At 38.3% G+C, this 18,728-nt stretch overlaps 1 protein-coding gene and 2 long non-coding RNA genes across 3 annotated transcripts in view; 2 read left to right on the forward strand and 1 right to left on the reverse strand.

Moving 5' to 3' along the window:
* Nucleotides 1-18,728, forward strand: part of LOC134672614 (NPC intracellular cholesterol transporter 1) — an 82,322-nt gene that overhangs the window by 40,663 nt on the left and 22,931 nt on the right. Inside the window, exons 3-9 of the mRNA XM_063530569.1 lie at nucleotides 9,213-9,432; nucleotides 10,474-10,553; nucleotides 11,740-11,949; nucleotides 12,473-12,665; nucleotides 15,805-15,870; nucleotides 17,873-18,055; nucleotides 18,426-18,588. Of these exons, the coding sequence (XP_063386639.1) occupies nucleotides 9,213-9,432; nucleotides 10,474-10,553; nucleotides 11,740-11,949; nucleotides 12,473-12,665; nucleotides 15,805-15,870; nucleotides 17,873-18,055; nucleotides 18,426-18,588 (1,115 nt within the window). The remainder of the gene's footprint in view (nucleotides 1-9,212; nucleotides 9,433-10,473; nucleotides 10,554-11,739; nucleotides 11,950-12,472; nucleotides 12,666-15,804; nucleotides 15,871-17,872; nucleotides 18,056-18,425; nucleotides 18,589-18,728) is intronic.
* LOC134672755 (uncharacterized) lies at nucleotides 5,448-7,175 on the forward strand. The gene is made up of 3 exons (XR_010099383.1): nucleotides 5,448-5,791; nucleotides 5,889-6,113; nucleotides 6,953-7,175. It is a non-coding gene; the product is annotated as an uncharacterized LOC134672755 (long non-coding RNA).
* LOC134672757 (uncharacterized) lies at nucleotides 6,990-9,042 on the reverse strand. The gene is made up of 3 exons (XR_010099384.1): nucleotides 8,557-9,042; nucleotides 8,044-8,171; nucleotides 6,990-7,104 (listed from the first exon to the last, which is right to left on the reverse strand). It is a non-coding gene; the product is annotated as an uncharacterized LOC134672757 (long non-coding RNA).

Here is an 18,728-nt window from a genome sequence, read left to right on the forward strand (position 1 = left end):
CTACAAGTCTAGATTTTTCGACCTTGTCTTGCGGTCTGTTAGTAATGTTAGTATAAGTGTTTACATTAGTTACACCCGAGTGACTGTAATCAGGAAGTCCAAAGAACTTGATAACAGCATCATAGTAGGTACCATGGTTATCATATCTACGCACCGCCCTTGATACATACGTAATTCTACTAAATACCAGTGAATCATATATGTAATAAATAGTATACTTTGCAGAGGCCGGAATTTTCGAGCCATTTTAGAATTGTCTAGAACAGGCAGTCTTGTCGCAAAAGAGCGTTCTCTTCCAGATAAATTTTGAGTAGATGAAAATTTAAAATAGAGATTGAAACAATGTAAAGTTAATAGTTAAGTTAAAAGGATATTTATGTATATTGTATATTAAGATGACCCTTTCTCAGATTTGAGTTGTAGGTAAATAATGTAAATATCTCCGTCGCGCTGACTAACGACCCCTAAGATTAGTGCGATAAGGACAACTAAATAAATAAACAGAAACTGATTTTATAGATTTGTCCGTATGTCTTATTTCCAATTGTTATGTCACACGTTGTATACTTGATCTAGCTCTTAAGGGATTCGCTGATACGTAACGGATAACTTCTTATATAATTATTTAGAAACTATAATTACACAAGCCGAAAGTATAATAGGACGTATGTGCACATTGTATAAGACTGAAAGTGGTTTGTAAAATTTTTATTGCCATTTCATACCTTACGTAGTATTTTGAGCAAGGATTCCTTAGCGGATGACTATTAACGTAACAACGCAAGCGGTTAGTTAAGTGCATATAATTATGTGTTTTTATACCTTTGTACGAAGAACGTGTATATGTAGTGATGTCATTTTCTTTTAGCGCATGGAAAAAGTATCACTTACTGAGTCATAAGATCACTTATGTTATAGATTTAGGAAAGGTATTCATAAATGATAGACACACCTGTATGTTTTATTTATACATATTTATTATATAATGACTATGAGTAAAAACCCTGACATCGATAACTCAGGTTTTGCATAAACATTTATACGTCTTGTGTTTAAATTTTGCTAATAAAATATCAAATCAATAGTCTAACAATCTCTAATTCATCTGTACAAATGGGTGGTGAAAGTAGCTGCATTCATCCATTCTCTGATACCACCTGCCGGCCTAGCCAAGGTTACAATCGCTATCGCTTCGACAACGAAAACCATTATGTCTCTCTATCACTCTTCCGTATTAGCGCGACAGTGACAGTTGCGTTTCGATCGCTACGGAGCGTAAGCGATTGGCATCTTGGCTACGCGGCCTGGTCAGCCGGTACCAGAGAAAGTTGCATTTGGTCATAACTCACATGAGTGTTTATTAAATCGATGATTTCTTTATTATTACTGGTAATGTACAGTCACCTGCAATTATATGTTACTCTTCGAAGGCCGCAAAAATATGTGACACGCTCTTATGGCTCTACAAATAAGATCGTGTGAGATATTTTTGCGGCCTTTGTTGTGTACACAGCTTGGCAAAAAAGAGTAGAAATTAAAAAGTTGCAAAATTGTAGTGTCGTCCCGTTTTCTTATATAAATTGGTTTGTACGACACTACAGTGTTGCCACTTTTTAATTTCTACTTTTTTTTTGCCAAACTGTAATATTGAAGCCATTACAGGTGACAGTACAGTCATCAGCAATAGTATTTTACACAACTAGGGCCGCAAAAATATGTGACACGTTCTTATTTGGAGCGCAATAAGAGCGCGTCATATATTTTTGCGGCCCTAGTTGTGTAAGATACTATTGCTGATGACTGTACATAAGCGTATTTTGCCTAAAGGTTCGGCCGGTTCGGCGTCTGTTCCGCGCCTTGTATTAACCAGAATTAACGGCCATACATGATATGATATCATATGGCAAGAACACCTAAGTGGATTTTAGCTGCTGTCAACTGATACGTACAGTCGCCATCAGATATATCGGAGTGGCCAAGGTGTTCACAATATCTGAACACGCACTCTAACGCCTTGACAATAGAGCAGTGTTCAGATATTTGTGAGCGCCTTAGCCGATCCGATATATCTGATGGCGACTGTACGTTAAAATTACACATTAGATGGTTGGTAGTCCTTAATTGTGCGTTTCTCCAGAAATATCTTTTATGATGTCCACAAGAAAGTCGCATGACCCTATAGCCTGTTTAATTTAAAACACTCGAAACACATAGAACGCTGATTTAGTATAACTACAACAGAAAAGGGTTTCCTTATAACCTAGTAGAATATATTTGGCTGTAGACACATGATAGCCTTGGCCTCTACAGGTTACTGTTATAGATATTACATTAGCCGTGCATACCTAATCTATTTAAACGTAGGTAGGTAGTGTAGATACACAACATTTGCATTTATACGACTTCGCATATCGTCCAAATGTATCATCGTCCACTGTTAACTGTCAATTATAAACCTTATTGCAGAGATGTAAGGTTCATAATTTCTCAGTTAAGAGAACATGGTCGCATTTTTATCGCTTGTCACCTTCTAACAAGTATGTAAGTGCAAAAGTGACAGGCATAGTCGATAAAAATGGAACCATGCTGCCAGCGCTGATGATCCGTCGCTCATTTTCGGTAAATTATGATTTGTATGATTATAATCTGAAATCTCTTTCAAATATCATTCAAAACAAACTATTAGGGATCGTTGTGATTAGTGGCCTTGGCGTGGTCGATAAAGCAAATTATATTTTTCCCTGAATCATAATATTTATATCATTACAATATGTGCTTATGCACGACAATAGCGGTGCCTGGCTTCTCTTAATATCTATCAAAATATATATGTCAAAATATCTTGAATTATCCTCATTTTAATTCTAGAAAAAGCGATGCTTATACTTGCTTTGTGGGCGTACTTTGCTTCAAATAACACAACATATATATTCGTGCATTAATTAGCTATCTATCTTTCTATGAGTAGTTTTATGACACTAATTACTACACTTCATTGACATTAAAGTTAAAAATAAATTAAGTTCAATTTAGTATTTTTACACCCTAAAAAGAAACTACCGAGTGGACACCAAACATAGTGCGGCGTCACGGCAGACCTCGAAGGAGATGGCGGCATGATCTTGATGTCTTTCTGAAAGATTGGCTTAATATTGCCATAGAACGAGACGCGTGGAAGAAATAGAGGGAGGCCTTTGCCCAGCAGTGGGACACAACAGGCTAACAGATAAAATAATAAATACACCCTAAGGCGACGATATGTACAAACACTCAGTTTAGTTGTCTTTGATTATGAGGTGAGGAGTGAATCACTAACTCATTTCTGCCTTTGTTTATTAAGATAATGTTAAATGAGACAGACAACCAAGTCAAGCATGAGTAAGTCTCGGGGTTAACAATGACTCATCAGAGACCATGAATATTTATATACCCAGTTATGTAGTAAACCTTCATATCTGATCTGACACGGGGCCAATCCAAAACCAATTGCTTTTAGTATGCATGAAATAGTCACACAAACATCTGATCGAAATCTAAATAAATCAGATCGAATGTTATTTATCGAAACTATGAAATATCCGGTAGGCGATAACCTCATATGTAAAACAAACACGTACTTATTTATTATTGTAGACGAACAGACGAGGCATAATATTGTGATATGAGTGATAACATGTTTTGGCTACCGGTCCGACAACGAAGTGAATGAGAGTAGTAAGTGGTTGATACAATAGGTATTATAACCCATAAGGTTTACATTATCATTACACATAAACAGGGTGAATAAATATTTTAATACTAGACGTCCCGGCGACCTTCGTTTCTCCTACCTATATCTATCTATTTTTATTTGCGCTTTCATAAGAAAGAAAAAAAATATAATTTCTTACAATAACAACACAACACAAAAAGAATCAGCGAAATTGGTCCAGCCGTTTACGCGTGATGCCGTGACCAAGGGAAATAGGGATTCATTACTGTATATAGATATACCGGGGAAAAATTGTTAATATAACTCAATTGCAAAGAAAAACATAATGAAATGTTGCTAGGACCACTGCTAGGACCCTTTTCATTTTTGTGGAAGTTAAAGTTATAGGTTTTCTGTATTGCGCCGAGCTCGTTTAAATCGCTTCTTTGTGAGATTTTGCATTGGAATGACTCGACGGACGCGAAAAAGGAATCATTTAACGATAAACCTATAAAACATACGGGATTTATAGTTCGTTTTGTTTAGCATTAGAAATAAGGTAAACAATCTTGATGTGTCTTTTAATTGAAAAACACATTTATAAAATCTCTTCTTCTTTGTCGTCACACTCTTGTCAGAGTGGTCGTGGTCGTCATGTCAGGGCCGGTGGCAAGCTTCACAATCCGTCGCCATTCCTCCCGTACTGTAGCCCTTCTTGTACATTCATGGAGTGGTTCATTGAATGCACTTTTGACTAGGTCTGACCAACGCATTGGTGACCTACCGCGCCTTGTGCCTTCGACTTTTCCCTGCACTACAAGTCGTTCCACAGATGTATCATCTCGACGCGTAATATGTCCAAAGAAAGTGAGAATACGACACTGGACGATGGAAGAAAGACGTTGTTTAATACCAAGTTCCTGGAGAATTGAGACGTTGGTTCGGAACTGTGTCCAGGTTACGCCAAGCATTTTTCTCCAGCACCATATTTCTAGAGCGTCGATCTTCTTTTTCTCGCTTTCCCTTAGAGTCCACGTCTCAGCACCATAAAGAAATATGGGAAACACTAATGCCCTGACAAGTCGTATTTTAGTGGCCTTTGTGATGTTTCTGTTTCTCCATATTTTTCTGAGCCGATCCATGGCTGACCTGGTGATAGCCATGCGTCGTTTGATTTCATTTATAAAATAAGTTACGGCAAATATGTTACAATTATGAATCTAATACGATCATTTATATTCTTCTGCTTTCATAAGTAATAGATACTGATTTTTAAAAAGCGTTTTTCAATTAATAGACATGTCAAGATCGCTTACCTTCTTTCAACTTCTTTCTAATGCTAAAAAAACGAACTATACACAAATTATCTTGAATATCATACTAATAAAACGTTAGTTATATTCATGGAAAAAGATATCTACTTCGTGCAATCTGTTAGGAATGGAAATTTATTGTCTTTGACCGATAACCAGTAGTGATATCATTGACGTGGTCTCTGAAGTATAAAGGATTTTATGACAAAGATAGCATTTAGCGAGCGATTAGTGAACTTTCTAAACTATACGCATTTCTAAAATGTTAATAAAGGAAACGTAGTTACTTTTAAAATACGCCCGCCCCTAGAATTGTTTCCTAGTATAAAACAATTATGTCAATTGTCAATGAGTTTATCTTGACTGATAATACCTTAAGTGCAATCAATAGGCACGGATACCGCCCTGACCGGATGGACTAGAGATTATCAGCCGTATTCATAAAAAATCCTTAAATGAGGAATGATCAGCTTATTAGCTAATCCACTGTTTAGGCTTAATAAGCCGTTGATAAGAACCATGATTTATAAACGTTTATTAGGGGCTTCTTAACTAATAAGCAGATTAGACGCGTTATGTTGGCATCTTGGCACATCATAGACAAAAATATGGCTGAACATTAATTTAAAAAAAAAGTTTGACAGCAGCACTAGCGGCCAATCGTAATATCATGAAAAAGTTGATTTACTATTTTGACTAATTTTCGGAATTATCTCATATTAAAATAGCTTCTGTGCCACAAAAATAAACAAAGATTGCTGCATGGCCGGTAATTTTATAAAACTTGGTAAGTAACTACGTTTACAGACAAGTATCCTATACAGCAATAAGTAATAATATGAGGTCACTGCAATGTTGATATACCTATCTCTTATTGCTTTTAGTTTCAATATTATGTGGAATGGAGTCGAAAGAAGTGGGGTTCTAGCCGAAGTGCATAATTAGCGAAAAGAAGAAGTCGAAGCCAGATACCGTACCAGGCCTCCAGTCGCCTCCGCAAGAAGAACCATTGAATAATGGTTCATGAGTTCACACTAATTTATTCTGGTTGCGGCAGAAATTCACAACGGGTCAACAAAACCAAGGTCCATTCAAACTCACTAAATCAGGTATGAACAATGTCCTATACTTTCTTGTTTACCTCATACCTGCAGTGTTTAGAGTTAGACCAAGAAAAGTCTGCAGCGATTTTGATGATAACTCTAGGTACAGTTCAAATTTTGGGCATGACCATCTATTTATAATATATTATAGACATAGGTAACTACATAAAATGTTGTATCTGAACGTGTTAACAATGACACTTGCATTGACAGCTTTGACATTATTTAAAGGTTATAAAACTTATAAATTTGGTAAATCTATCCGTGCTTTGTGGAGCTTGGTGTATTTGTTTAAAATTATGCATACCTACCTAATATAGGTATTATATTTCTTAACCATACAATGGAACCAAATGATAATTATATGTACAAGTGATGTTTTATTGTAACAAGCCTTTGTGTCGCGAGTTTACTTGTAGGTGCAACTTTTGTTAGTAATAATTTTGTAATGCTATTTATGCATGGAACAATGCAATGGTTATTATACTCGGCCACCTAGCCAACCTACTTACTACGGGGAAGGATGGTTCACAAATTAGGCAGTATTTAAATAACTGTGTACCTGCTGATTAAAAATAAGATGTTTTCTGCGTACAGTTGGTTATAATTAAGTTGGCTAATCTATATCTCATCAGACAGTTTGGACATCTATTCCAGAGAGTTTGCAAGGTCAATGTACAATGATATCATATTATAGTACCTAATAGGTAATGAATGAAGTCATATTGATCTCTGTCTATAGCTTCAAATGATACTTAGTTTACCATAACTACATCATAAGCTAAAAATTAAAGAAAATTGTTGAATACAAAAATACTTTTATTCAAATTATTGCATCTTTTCAGATCCTGAAAGTACCATCTTTAGCCACTGTTACTGTTGAATAACTCCAGGCTTTGGAAGAAAAGCTGTGGCCTGCGAACAGCTGTGAATATTGGTCGGAGAAGTGTAACTGACTCCGTACACTGCAAGTCCCAGCAGGAAATCAGCAAGAAACCTAAAAGAAAAAAAAAACATCAAAATGGAAACCTTGATTTAGGTTGAAGTAATAAAATTGTTCTAATTTAATTGGTGTTTTATTTTACTACTTAAATATATTTTTTGACTTGTTAAGGTTTGTACAATTGTTATTAATGATGTACAGTCACCTGCAATAATATGTTACACGACAAAGGCCCATAAGAGCATGTCACATTTTTGCTGCCTTCGAAGAGTAACATATTATTGGAGGCGACTGTATCTATATTGAAATACTCAAAATTCCATTTTTCTTATTACAATGCAATAAAATCTTAAATGTATCTAGACATATCAGATGGCAGTCTAATAGGGATGTTTCCTGTACTTAAAATAAATTATGTCACACCATACCATGCATAAAATAAAACACCAGATTATTATTAGAAAATAAATGTTCATATAAATTCCATAAATAGCAAATCATTTTGAGAGTTCTAAAAAGGAAACTAAAAGGAAAGTAGGAACCTATTTTGCACATATTTATGATTTTCATGTGTTTGCAATATTGTTCTAATGAAAGTGTACAATTTTTATAAAGTAGATATTCATAGGTACATGCTATGTACCTAGTTCAAAGAAGTTCAAAAATAATATTGGTAATTAATGGTTCTTATGTAGAATAAAATTAAAAGGTATTTTTTAATACCAGACAATGACAAGACAAGTTTAGTGCTGCCCATCTGATATTAAGCACTGCAGCCTACAGGCAACTAGCGGAGTTACAAATAGCCAACAGTGCATTTTTGGGAGCACTGGAAACCTGAGCGTCAAGAACAGGTAGGTATAGAATCCAACCTGGATAACTATACTGAATAATTAGTTGACATAAATGAAACTTTCATTCTATGAAGTTCAGCTTACGTCAACTAATTATTGATAACATGATGGTGACTATAATTTAATGCAATATTTTTACCTGGAGGCCAAATCGTTATGCTCAAAGCCAATATTGAGCAAACTGCTTATGCAATGACTGCATATACCGGTGACTTCTTCAGATTTTTCATTACTTTATCAGACTGACAGAGTGCACACTTCTTTTACCTGTAAATAAGTTGATACTTTTAAGTAGTGCCTACTTACCTGTGATATTTATTAAACACAGTTGTTTAAATATGTCTATAAAACAAGTTAACTGTAGTAAATATTATGATCTCATTAGGTATAATGGTAAGTTATTCAATAGCAAACTATGAACGAGATTGATGTACTCTTACAGGGTCTATAATATTATATAGGTAGGTATAAATGTGCGCCAGAAATTCAATTGAATTTAAGTTTGCGAAATGCGAACACCCTGATCTTAAATTAATAAATAGAACGCTCTAATATTACTTGCCAAGCCAAACTTGGTTTCGAAAATTAAATGCGATTGTATGGCGCGCAATGAAGCTGGCCGCCATAGATTTAAGTGAATCTGAGGGTTTACCTATTTCTCCAAACGCCTAATAGCTGTGAGGGAGGAACTAGCTCCGTTTATGATGCATTTTTCCGACTACGCGATCATAGAATTCTGTTGCCATCGATATTTTGGTTAAACGAAAATCACCATACACAAAATCACATAAACAACTTATAAAAAACGGGATATTTAGGTTTCGCGCCATTTTCGTACTATATCCAGATATCTAATACGTAATTAATTGCACATATTCAAGTTGTTTTTCATTCACATTTGGAATTTTAACCAAAACGTACTCTTTCCTCTTGCTCTTGTGACTCTTGCCAAAATCAGCTGTTTTGTGACCGCCATCTTGTAAAATAGCAGATAATAAACAGATAAAGAAGGGTCCTCGGCTCCGTAACTTTCCGAGGATTTAATAAAGAGATGATCAACTGTTTAGCGCTAAAAAGTGTTTATGAATCACGTTTTGTGACATCCGGTTATCAGCAACTGATGATCAATGCTCTAACTGTTTATGAATACGGCTGTATGACGTTAGCCGCGAAAGCTAAAGTGGTTCAAATCTGGCCCCAAGCACTATACCTCTACCAGGCTACACTACATCGCTTTTTTAATAGTACATACTCGTATATGACCATTTCGGTATACAATTTAATAAACCTTTCTTTCTTTCTTTCCAGTGGGTCCTCGAGAAATACTGCCCCGAATACCTCGGCGGCAACGTCTGTTGCAACAACGAACAGCTGAAGGATTTCTCCAACAAGATCAAAACAGCCGAGCAGTTGGTGTCGAGGTGTCCCACATGCTTCAACAACTTCTTGAAACACATCTGCGCCATCACGTGCTCGCCGCGGCAGAGCGACTTCATGGTCGCTAAGATCGTCGCTCCCGCCAAGAATGGTAAGTCGATGTTGATACCAAGATGATTGATAACTTCTCCGACACAGGATGGCCGAGTAATTGGCGTCGAGGTGTTGGGCTTCAACAACTTTTTGAAACACATCTGCGCCATCACGTGCTCGCCGCGGCAGAGCGACTTCATGGTCGCTAAGACCGTCGCTCCCACCAAGAATGGTAAGTTGATGTTGATACCAAGATGATTGATAACTTCTCCGACACAGAATGGCCTAGTAATTGGTGTCGAGGTGATGGGCTTCAACAACTTCTTGAAACACATCTGCGCCATCACGTGCTCGCCGCGGCAGAGCGAGTTCATGGTCGCTAAGACCGTCGCTACCACTAATAATGGTGAGCTAATTGATACGAAGATATATTTACTTTACCGACACAATACAACCGAGCCGAGTAGTTGGTGTCGAGGAGTCCCACGTGTTTCAACAACTTCTTGAAACACATCTGCGCCATCACGTGCTTGCCGCGGCAGAGCGACTTCATGGTCGCTAAGACCGTCGCTCCCACTAAGAATGGTAAGTTAATTGATACAAAAATATATTAATTTTACCGACACAAGACCGCCGAGCCTGGTGTCGAGGTGTCCCACAACTTCTTGAAGCATACCATCCTTCACTGGACTTCCAGTACTTCCTGGTCGCTAAGACGGTTCCCCCAATGAAAAATGATAAGTTGGTGCAAATGTACTGATAAATCCGCCGACAAGATCAAGAAGTAGAGTAGAGTAGAAGAGTAGTCGTGGATCAAGATGGTCGACTCACAATTCCGCACCGTCAGCGTGTTTTGAGCAGCGGTGTGTAGAGCACGCGATAAAAACGGTACGGTTACGGCACGTCATTTTTAAGCAACAGCGTGGTCGAACCTTAAGTCTAATAAAGACGCATTTAGAATTTAGTATCTTAAAACAAGTTCTGCTCTCGAGTTACCTTGACCTTGTTAAGTACCGATTAACGTAAAATTCTAGGAAAATGCAATATAATATGGATTTGACATTGTATAATACATTAATTTGTTTGTATTTGTTATCAGGCACTGCGCTCAATGTTGTGGAGTTGGACTACTACCTGTCAGCTACATACAAGGAGGCCACATATAACTCGTGCAAACAGGTAAACACAAGTTACTAATATAAGGCATTCAGTTATCATTTCTATAGAGAAGCCAAACAATTAAGCCTTTATCCTCGTAAGGCCCAACGTCCTATTTTTAGGACTGAGAAATGTAGTCCTTCCGGCCCAAGCAACTATATTAATTTATCAATTAGCGGCCCAGAGTCCTAAAATTAGGTCATTCACTTCTGACACGTACCGATCCTTATAAGACTTCAGCTAATATAAATATGCCAATTTCAGATTTTATAGCAAGTAGAAGGTCTGGGCCGCTAGTATAAGTACCTAAAATTAGGCCGTTGGGTAGATATGATAAACGTCCTAAAAATAGCTTGGGCCTTACGAGGTTAAAAGGCAGAGGGAATATATTTCCCATCTGATTTTGAACTTTATTTCAAAGTGATAGAGTTCAATTTTGCATAATTCCTGACACCCTTATGCCTTATAAAGGGTTAAGTTGTCGCAATCTGTACCACGTGACCAAAACGGCGTAAGCACCGTAAAATACATGGTGCTTAACGCGTTTAGGTCTCGAGACTCACTGTCCACTTCTATGGTTAGTTGTCAAAATAACAACTCATGGCGCAAAATACTGGTTGTGTATGCCAGTTCTATACGTATATTTTTTCTTGCCTTCGCGTACAATACTTTGATTGCAATTAATACAATATGGTGCTGGAGGCGAGTGTCACGTTTACCTTAAGAGTGCCAAACGTACTAATGGTACCTATACATACTTGTTGCTTTTCATATCTATTGCCACTGTGACGAAGATACCAAGCCACATAAATGAAATCCATTGACTGAACAGACTGCGATGAAAGCTTATCTAAATTTTTAGGGTTCCGTACCCAAAGGGTAAAAATGGGAACTATTACTCAGACTCCACTGTCCGTCTGTCTCTCTCATGACTCATGAACCGTGATAGCTAGACAGTTGAAATTTTCACAGATGATGTATTACTTAGGGAATGCAAATCGGTTATTTTTTGTATGGAAATAACCGCGGTTTCGGTTAATAACCGATTATTTCCATACAAAAAATAACCGAAAATAACCGATTTGCATTCCCTAGTATTACTTTTGCCGCTATAACAACAAATACTAAAAGGTACGGAATCCTCGGGGGGCGAGTCCGACTCGTACTTGTCCGGCTTTTTAATCATAATACAAAACCTCCTTTCCAGGTCCAAATGCCGTCAGCGAACAAGTTGGCAATGGACTTCCTATGCCTGAAGTACGGCGCTCAGCGTTGCACGGCGCACCGCTGGTTCGAGTTCATGGGCACCAAGGGCCCGTTCGTGCCCTTCCAGATAAACTACATCGAGTCCGTGCCTAATGCTAACTACACACTGTTCAATCCGCCCACCCTTCCCTGCAGTGTAGGGCTTACTAAGGTAAGACAGTTTTCTAGCATGGTAACACAAAACCAAAACACAGCGAAACTTGCGCGGCGCAGAGCTGGTTCGAATTAATTCGATAAGTACAAGTTATTCAATCCGGACACCTTTCCCCGCAGTGTCGAGCTTACTACAGAATGACAGTTAAAATTTGTTTAAAAAAAAGTCTTTGAGGCGATGCGTTCGAAATGTGGTGCTGGAGACGAATGACCTCAGGGGCGATCCTAGGGCAGAGGGCGCCATTATGGAAGGAGAGGTGAAATTGACCGGAATGTGCGTCAGTTTTGACGGAAAGGTCATTGGGGGACCAGATCTTACAGCTTTTTTAGTGTCTTTGGTTCTTTAAAGTTAAACTTTATCGCTCTAAGGTTTAACAAGTAATAATCAATGCCATAGAAATACTGCGACTAGAAATGTCTGGCGTCACCCAACGCCTGAACAACTCGATCCTTTGCTATTCGAAATTGAACTTTATCGCTCTTACATAAAGTACAAGTAACAAAAACATATTATTCGCTAGGATACTCCGGGATGTTCCTGCCTAGACTGCGACGACGCGTGCCCCGCGCCGCGCCCGACCCCCGCACCTCCCAAGCCCTTCAGTATCCACGGCGCTGATGGCTACGCTGTGATTATGGCTATCGTGTTCGTTATCTTCACGTCGCTGTTCCTCAGCGGAGTCTATTGCTGTAATCAGCAGGAGAATACTGTCGGTGAGTTTATAAAAATTGATGCTTTAAATTAAAGGTATACATATCGTCGTGGATCAAACGAAGTCCAATGATAAACCTAGAGACCGATTTGACACCTATGTATGTTGCCGACAAATTGAAGTTTCGGAGAAATAATCGATTTTGTATTCTTTCTCCCCAGTGTTGGTTTAGACTCGAGTTTTTTGAATCCTCTGACTCAGTTCTTCAGACATATAATTATGTTAAAACTCGAGTTCTTTTTAGATAAAACATGTAATTTTTTTTAGTCTCGAGCCCTTTTGATTTGCGCTTAAAAAAGACGCAGTAAAGGACTCGATTTAGGTCTTAAAAACTTGAAATTTTTTCGAAGTTATTCGAATTTAGACTACCAGCAAGCCAGTGCAATCTGTAGATCTAAAGGTCTTCTATCATTGGTTTTCGTTTTATAAGTTCTGAACGTTACCACCAGTCCGAATATCTGTTACACTAAAACAGTAAAAATAGTTATTTGTTTTACAAGGGGGCAAAGTTGTTGTTTAACCGCTCGTGCTAATATTGATACCCGAGCAAGCGAAAGATTCCAAAATTGAACCACGAGCGTAGCGAGTGGTTCGAAAAATGGAATCTTGAGCGTTGCGAGGGTTACAAAGCACGAGGGTTAAACAAAATTTGCCCCCGAGTGAAACACAAAATTTTTCACCACACCAACCCGAAGCAAATATTAAATGTAAAATATCAAACAAAATCAAACCAAATCAAATCCAAATGAATGTTATTAAATATTTATCATCCAAAATCATCATTTAAAAGTCAATTCTACCAGCAAACATAAGAAAACAACTCAAAATTTGCATTTGATTACTTTGCCTCACATGTGGATAAAATGCAACTTTGCTATTCGTTTTTGAAGTGCAAAGTAGGTAATTCTTTCCGAGCTGGTGTGGTGAAAATACTCTTAATATCATTTCAGTTTAGATGAAGTTAAATCATTTCTAAACAATAACACGAGTAATCACACAGAGATAAGATGATTTATCACTCTACAATAGACTTTAATCCCTAACAAACAAAGCTCAATCTCGATCGTGACGGGTTTTTTATATAGTTTTAAACACGTGTTTTGACACGCGCGCTTAATTGAGCATTCTACAATTGCACATTTAATAATAAATCTTATTCAATAAGACATACAATTCACTTTTCATTACAACATAAAATATGACAAAGTCAAGTTATACATAGACATTAAAACATGTAGTTATGTGGTGACGGAGAAATTCTTTGAGTTATTAACACTAAACATATCTTTACTATTTATTAAGGTGATGTATGCTCAGGCCGATTTGCTTGCTCACGAATTAACCTGGGTCTACCTTGCCTTAACGTGTCGGTGCAGAGTAAAATAAACAGCATGTTGGCCGATTTTAGATCGAATCCTTAAGAAAAAATGTGACGGTCCACGGCAAAAGGTACCTTATGGCGGCTGGCGCTTACGTCGCATAGCGCCGCAATAATATTGGAGCGACGTTGATAATAGCGTAATCGCCAACCGCCATAAGGTACCTTTACCCGTCGGACGTCACAAATGCGCACTATGGACAATTTTTGCCCTTTTGCTCTGTACCTTCACAAATAGTATCGTGTCTTTCTATAATTGAATGATAAATATGTTTAAATTTGCTGAAGATTGGTTTTACACTGCATATGTTCTAATCATAAAATATAAATCTAGAACTAGTGAAAAAGGGTACAGCTTAGGTGTAAAAGGGCATAAGTGTTACATGGAACTTACACCCTTTTAAAACTGCGCTGCCCGAGACTTGTACCCTTATTCTCTAAGCCCTAGAGCTACAGAAATAGTCTTTAATGCCTTTATTCCTATAACCTCTAGCCGCCCAGAGACCTATAAAAAGGTCTCCTGTTCCATTCTAATTTGAACTTTGTGTTGACAAAATAAAATTTCATTTTGATTGGCAAGGTTTAACGTATGGGCGGCTAGAGGATAAAAATACAATTGAAACTAGAAATAGAGGCGATACAAACTGATGCGTTTAGACACATTCATTTTGCTTGAATTATGCAGAGTAATTTCAACTTAACTGCGCACAAGGTTTCTTTTTTTTTCTGTGTCACCGCTTCCGTCATTTTACTGCCATTTTTAGTTTTTTTTATTGCTACAGATGTAGTGCATAATTATTTTCCATCGTATTCTCATGGAAACGTACGAACGTGTCTTGCTATTTCAGGTATCGTCTTGGGTCGTCCCATTCGTTTTTCGTCATGTTCTTAAATTAGTCATATTCTGCTTTCGTCACCCATTCTACATTCGTCACAATCGTCGGTGGCTTTCAATGTAGAATGCGTGACGAAATCAGAATAGGACTAATTTAAGAACTTGACGAAATACGAATAGGACGACCCAAGACGATACCCTATTTCAGTCAGTCTAGGAACAAAAAGTATTGAGGTTGACTGAAGTAGCGTCACAAATACGAACGTTTCCGAGAAAATACGATGGAAAACAATTATGCATTACATCTGTATTTTGCATGAAACCTTGTGTTAAGTTTCGTAGGGTGAAGGTTTTGTCGTGCACACATTTTGAAGCTTAAGCTAACACGCTAAGATTCAAAATTGTTTGCAAGATGAATAATCATATTATTTATATATCCATAACGTTTCCTTTATCTTGAAACGGTGTGGGAATCTGCAAAGCAATTTAACAGTTATTGACTATTGCATTTCATAGGTGAGGAGTTTTAAAGTGAGAACCGTAATTATTAATTAAAAATAATTACCAGCTTCATCAACGTAATGCACTAGTCAATAAGGGCTCATTTAGACGATGCGAGAACTCGCATGCGAGTTTCATCACATTGCGGGTTTTGATCGGTCGGTTGAATTGGAGGTAACCAACAGTCCGCAATGTAACTGAAATCGCATGCGAGTTCGCGCGCCGTGTAAATGAGCCCTAAGGGCCACTTGCACCATTCTACTAACCCGGGGTTAACCGGTTAAACCTGTAGTTGCCATGCGCATGGTTACCTGTACATTTTGACACTAGGTTAACGGTTTAACCGCTTAACCCCGGGTTAGTGGGATGGTGCAAGTGGGCCTCAGTGGTAAGGTGGCATGTGCTAACTCGGTGCTTGTGGGGCAGACGGGTGGCGCGGCGAGCGGCGCGGCGGCGGCCCCGAGACCAGCCCGCTACACAGCCACAGATCTAGTACGTATTACACACACACACACACGTACACACTATATTTATATTCCCTCTTTCTTTTTACGTCGAAGCTCCGATGTGAATCTCCAAATAGTATTGTATTGGCAAGGTGCGAAGTCGGTGGATGAAGAAGTGGCGCTGATTATCACGAACACACGTAATCTTATGGAATAGCGCATTAATGCTAGCGGCAGCCGTTTGAAATAATTTTGCTTCATAAGATATAACACGTAAACAAACGTACAAAATGAGGGCACCTAGCGAATATCGTCCCATAATCACCCTATTCTTTATTGATAAAGGATAAAGTTGGTAAAGTTAAACTAAGCAATGACAGTCAACATTACACAACTATACTAAAGTGTGTATAACAATACTAAATTGAAAACATCGAGGTCGTTTTTGGCTGGCCAATTTAGTTTATTTTTTATTTAAGGGGTTAAAGGTACTTAGCTACTGACTGTACAATTATTTTAGTCGAAAGTCATCCCATCTTTTTATAGTACTTAGTAACATTTTAAATTCAGAAAGAAAGGAAGGAGGAAATATCGAATTACTTACCTTTTGGTTGTGGAATATGACGTTGGTTTGACGTTCAGTTTGCTGTCAATTGTTTCAGTAATCAAAAAAGCCATAAGTTAATCTGTATGTTATTGTACAGTCAGCAGCAGAAGTTGCTAAGCGGGCCAGGTGTTCAAAATTATCTTGACGCGACTTTATTGTTAAGAGAAGTGTCAAGGTAATTGTGAACACCTCGCCCGCTTAGCGACTTCTGCTGCTGACTGCAGATGAAAAGAAACTGAAAGTCTAACCCACGTCAAAGCATTATTTCTAATTAGAACGATTTAGAATAAACAATATATTTATATGAATACATAACTTTCGCTGGCCAACGCTTTGTTTTGGACAGATACACTAATAGCATGGCTCTTATCTTTACCCATAACAAAATGCACTAGCTAAGTAAAATCGCCTGCATTTATTACGAAAAAAAAAACTTGTAATTCCAGTTCTTGGAGCAATCATGTTGATTTGATTGTATAATAGTTCAAGCTGCACAAAAACAATAAATTTAAATACACGAACAACTGTACGCATTAATTATTGGGTACTAGAATAAAATAGTGATGTCATCATCATCATCATCATCATTTCAGCCTATATACGTCCCACTGCTGAGCACAGGCCTCCTCTCATGCGCGAGAGGGCTTGGGTTATAGTCCCCACGCTAGCCCAATGCGGATTGGGGACTTCACATACACCTTTGAATTTCTTCGCAGATGTATGCAGGTTTCCTCACGATGTTTTCCTTCACCGAAAAGCTAGTGGTAAATATCAAATGATATTTCGTACATAAGTTTCGAAAAACTCATTGGTACGAGCCGGGATTTGAACCCGCGACCTCCGGATTGAAAGTCGGGCGTCATATCCACTCGGCCACCACTGCTTTTTGTAATGTAAACATACGAAGTTATAAAGCTTAATACTCAGGATCGGTTGCACCAAACCGACTCTCACAATTAAAACGTTCGCTAAATTTTATTGTATACGAAATTTCATATAGTTGCACCAATAAAAGTCTGCAGTGGATTTGATAGCCCACGCAGCGTAAGTGTTATTTATACGCCGTAATTTCGTAGAAGTTTGACTTTTAAAATGACGCGTGGGCACAGAATAAATAATAGTACTAAGTACAGAAGACTCACTCTCTAACAAAACGCGTCTGTTACGATCAGCACAGATATGGCCGCTAGGTGGCGATAGCGCCACGCGCGGCTTATGGCAAACCCCAAAATTGGGCCGAAATGTACTTTTAGCTACCTGTAGCAAAGCGACGAAATCGCACAGTGAGACACGCCTGGCGTGGGCTATCAAAATCGCTGCAGAATTTTTATGGTCTGACTCTAGTTCACTGCTGATTGACGTTGACCAGTCCGTCAACAGCGATTGTTGCATCTGGGCCTTAGTTGAGACTAAGCCAAAATAACTTTTCCTCAATGCGTAGGTGTGGCTTCAGACAATGAGCAAGAGATGGCCACCAACCCTCGGTCCATCGACCAACCTGATGGTCTACGAGAAGCCACCTTCTTCGAGAAGCTGGGGGCGGACACGGAAACCAAATTGGAGGACTTCTTCCAGTGGTGGGGCTACCATATGGCCTCTAAACCCTGGATCGTGCTGTTTGCGGGTAAGCTTATACATCGATGTCAGGTGTACAGGTATTGGCGATGTATTAATCCAAATGGTTGGCATGAAAGATGTATTTTTTGAAAAGCTTAGGGTTTTTAAGAAAGAGTAACCAAAATGAGATTTAATTAACTTTTGTCATACGTCATAAAAAAAATTGCGACAGTTAAATCATATACTTATTAAAGATTATGGATTACCGAATTTGGAAATATTAACTTCCACTTACAAATTAATTTCATGATGTTAAACAGCAATAGTTGCTAAAGTCAAGCGTTTTTGTAAACAGAACACATATAAGAAGGGCCTCTTTTCGTTAACCTATAATCATTCATGCATATAATAAACACATTATTACCTATTTCCTCTAGGCCTCTGCGTGGTCGTGGGCCTCGGCCATGGCATCCACTACATCCAAGTCACAACCAACCCCGTCGAGCTCTGGGCCTCGCCGACCTCCCGCTCTCGTATCGAGAGGGAATACTTCGACTCTCATTTCGAGCCGTTCTACCGTACTGAGATGGTTATCATCAGGTATTGACATTAAAGGACCATGGGCAACTTTGTATGAAGCCTTGCCCCAAAACCAACAGAGTTGAAAATTAGGTCATTAGATAGGTATTTCTCTGTACTTCATTTCGTTCTATGGGCACCAAGCGGAATTCCATTGCAGA

This window comes from Cydia fagiglandana, chromosome 17, assembly GCF_963556715.1.
Source record: "Cydia fagiglandana chromosome 17, ilCydFagi1.1, whole genome shotgun sequence".
NCBI lineage: Eukaryota > Metazoa > Arthropoda > Insecta > Lepidoptera > Tortricidae > Cydia > Cydia fagiglandana.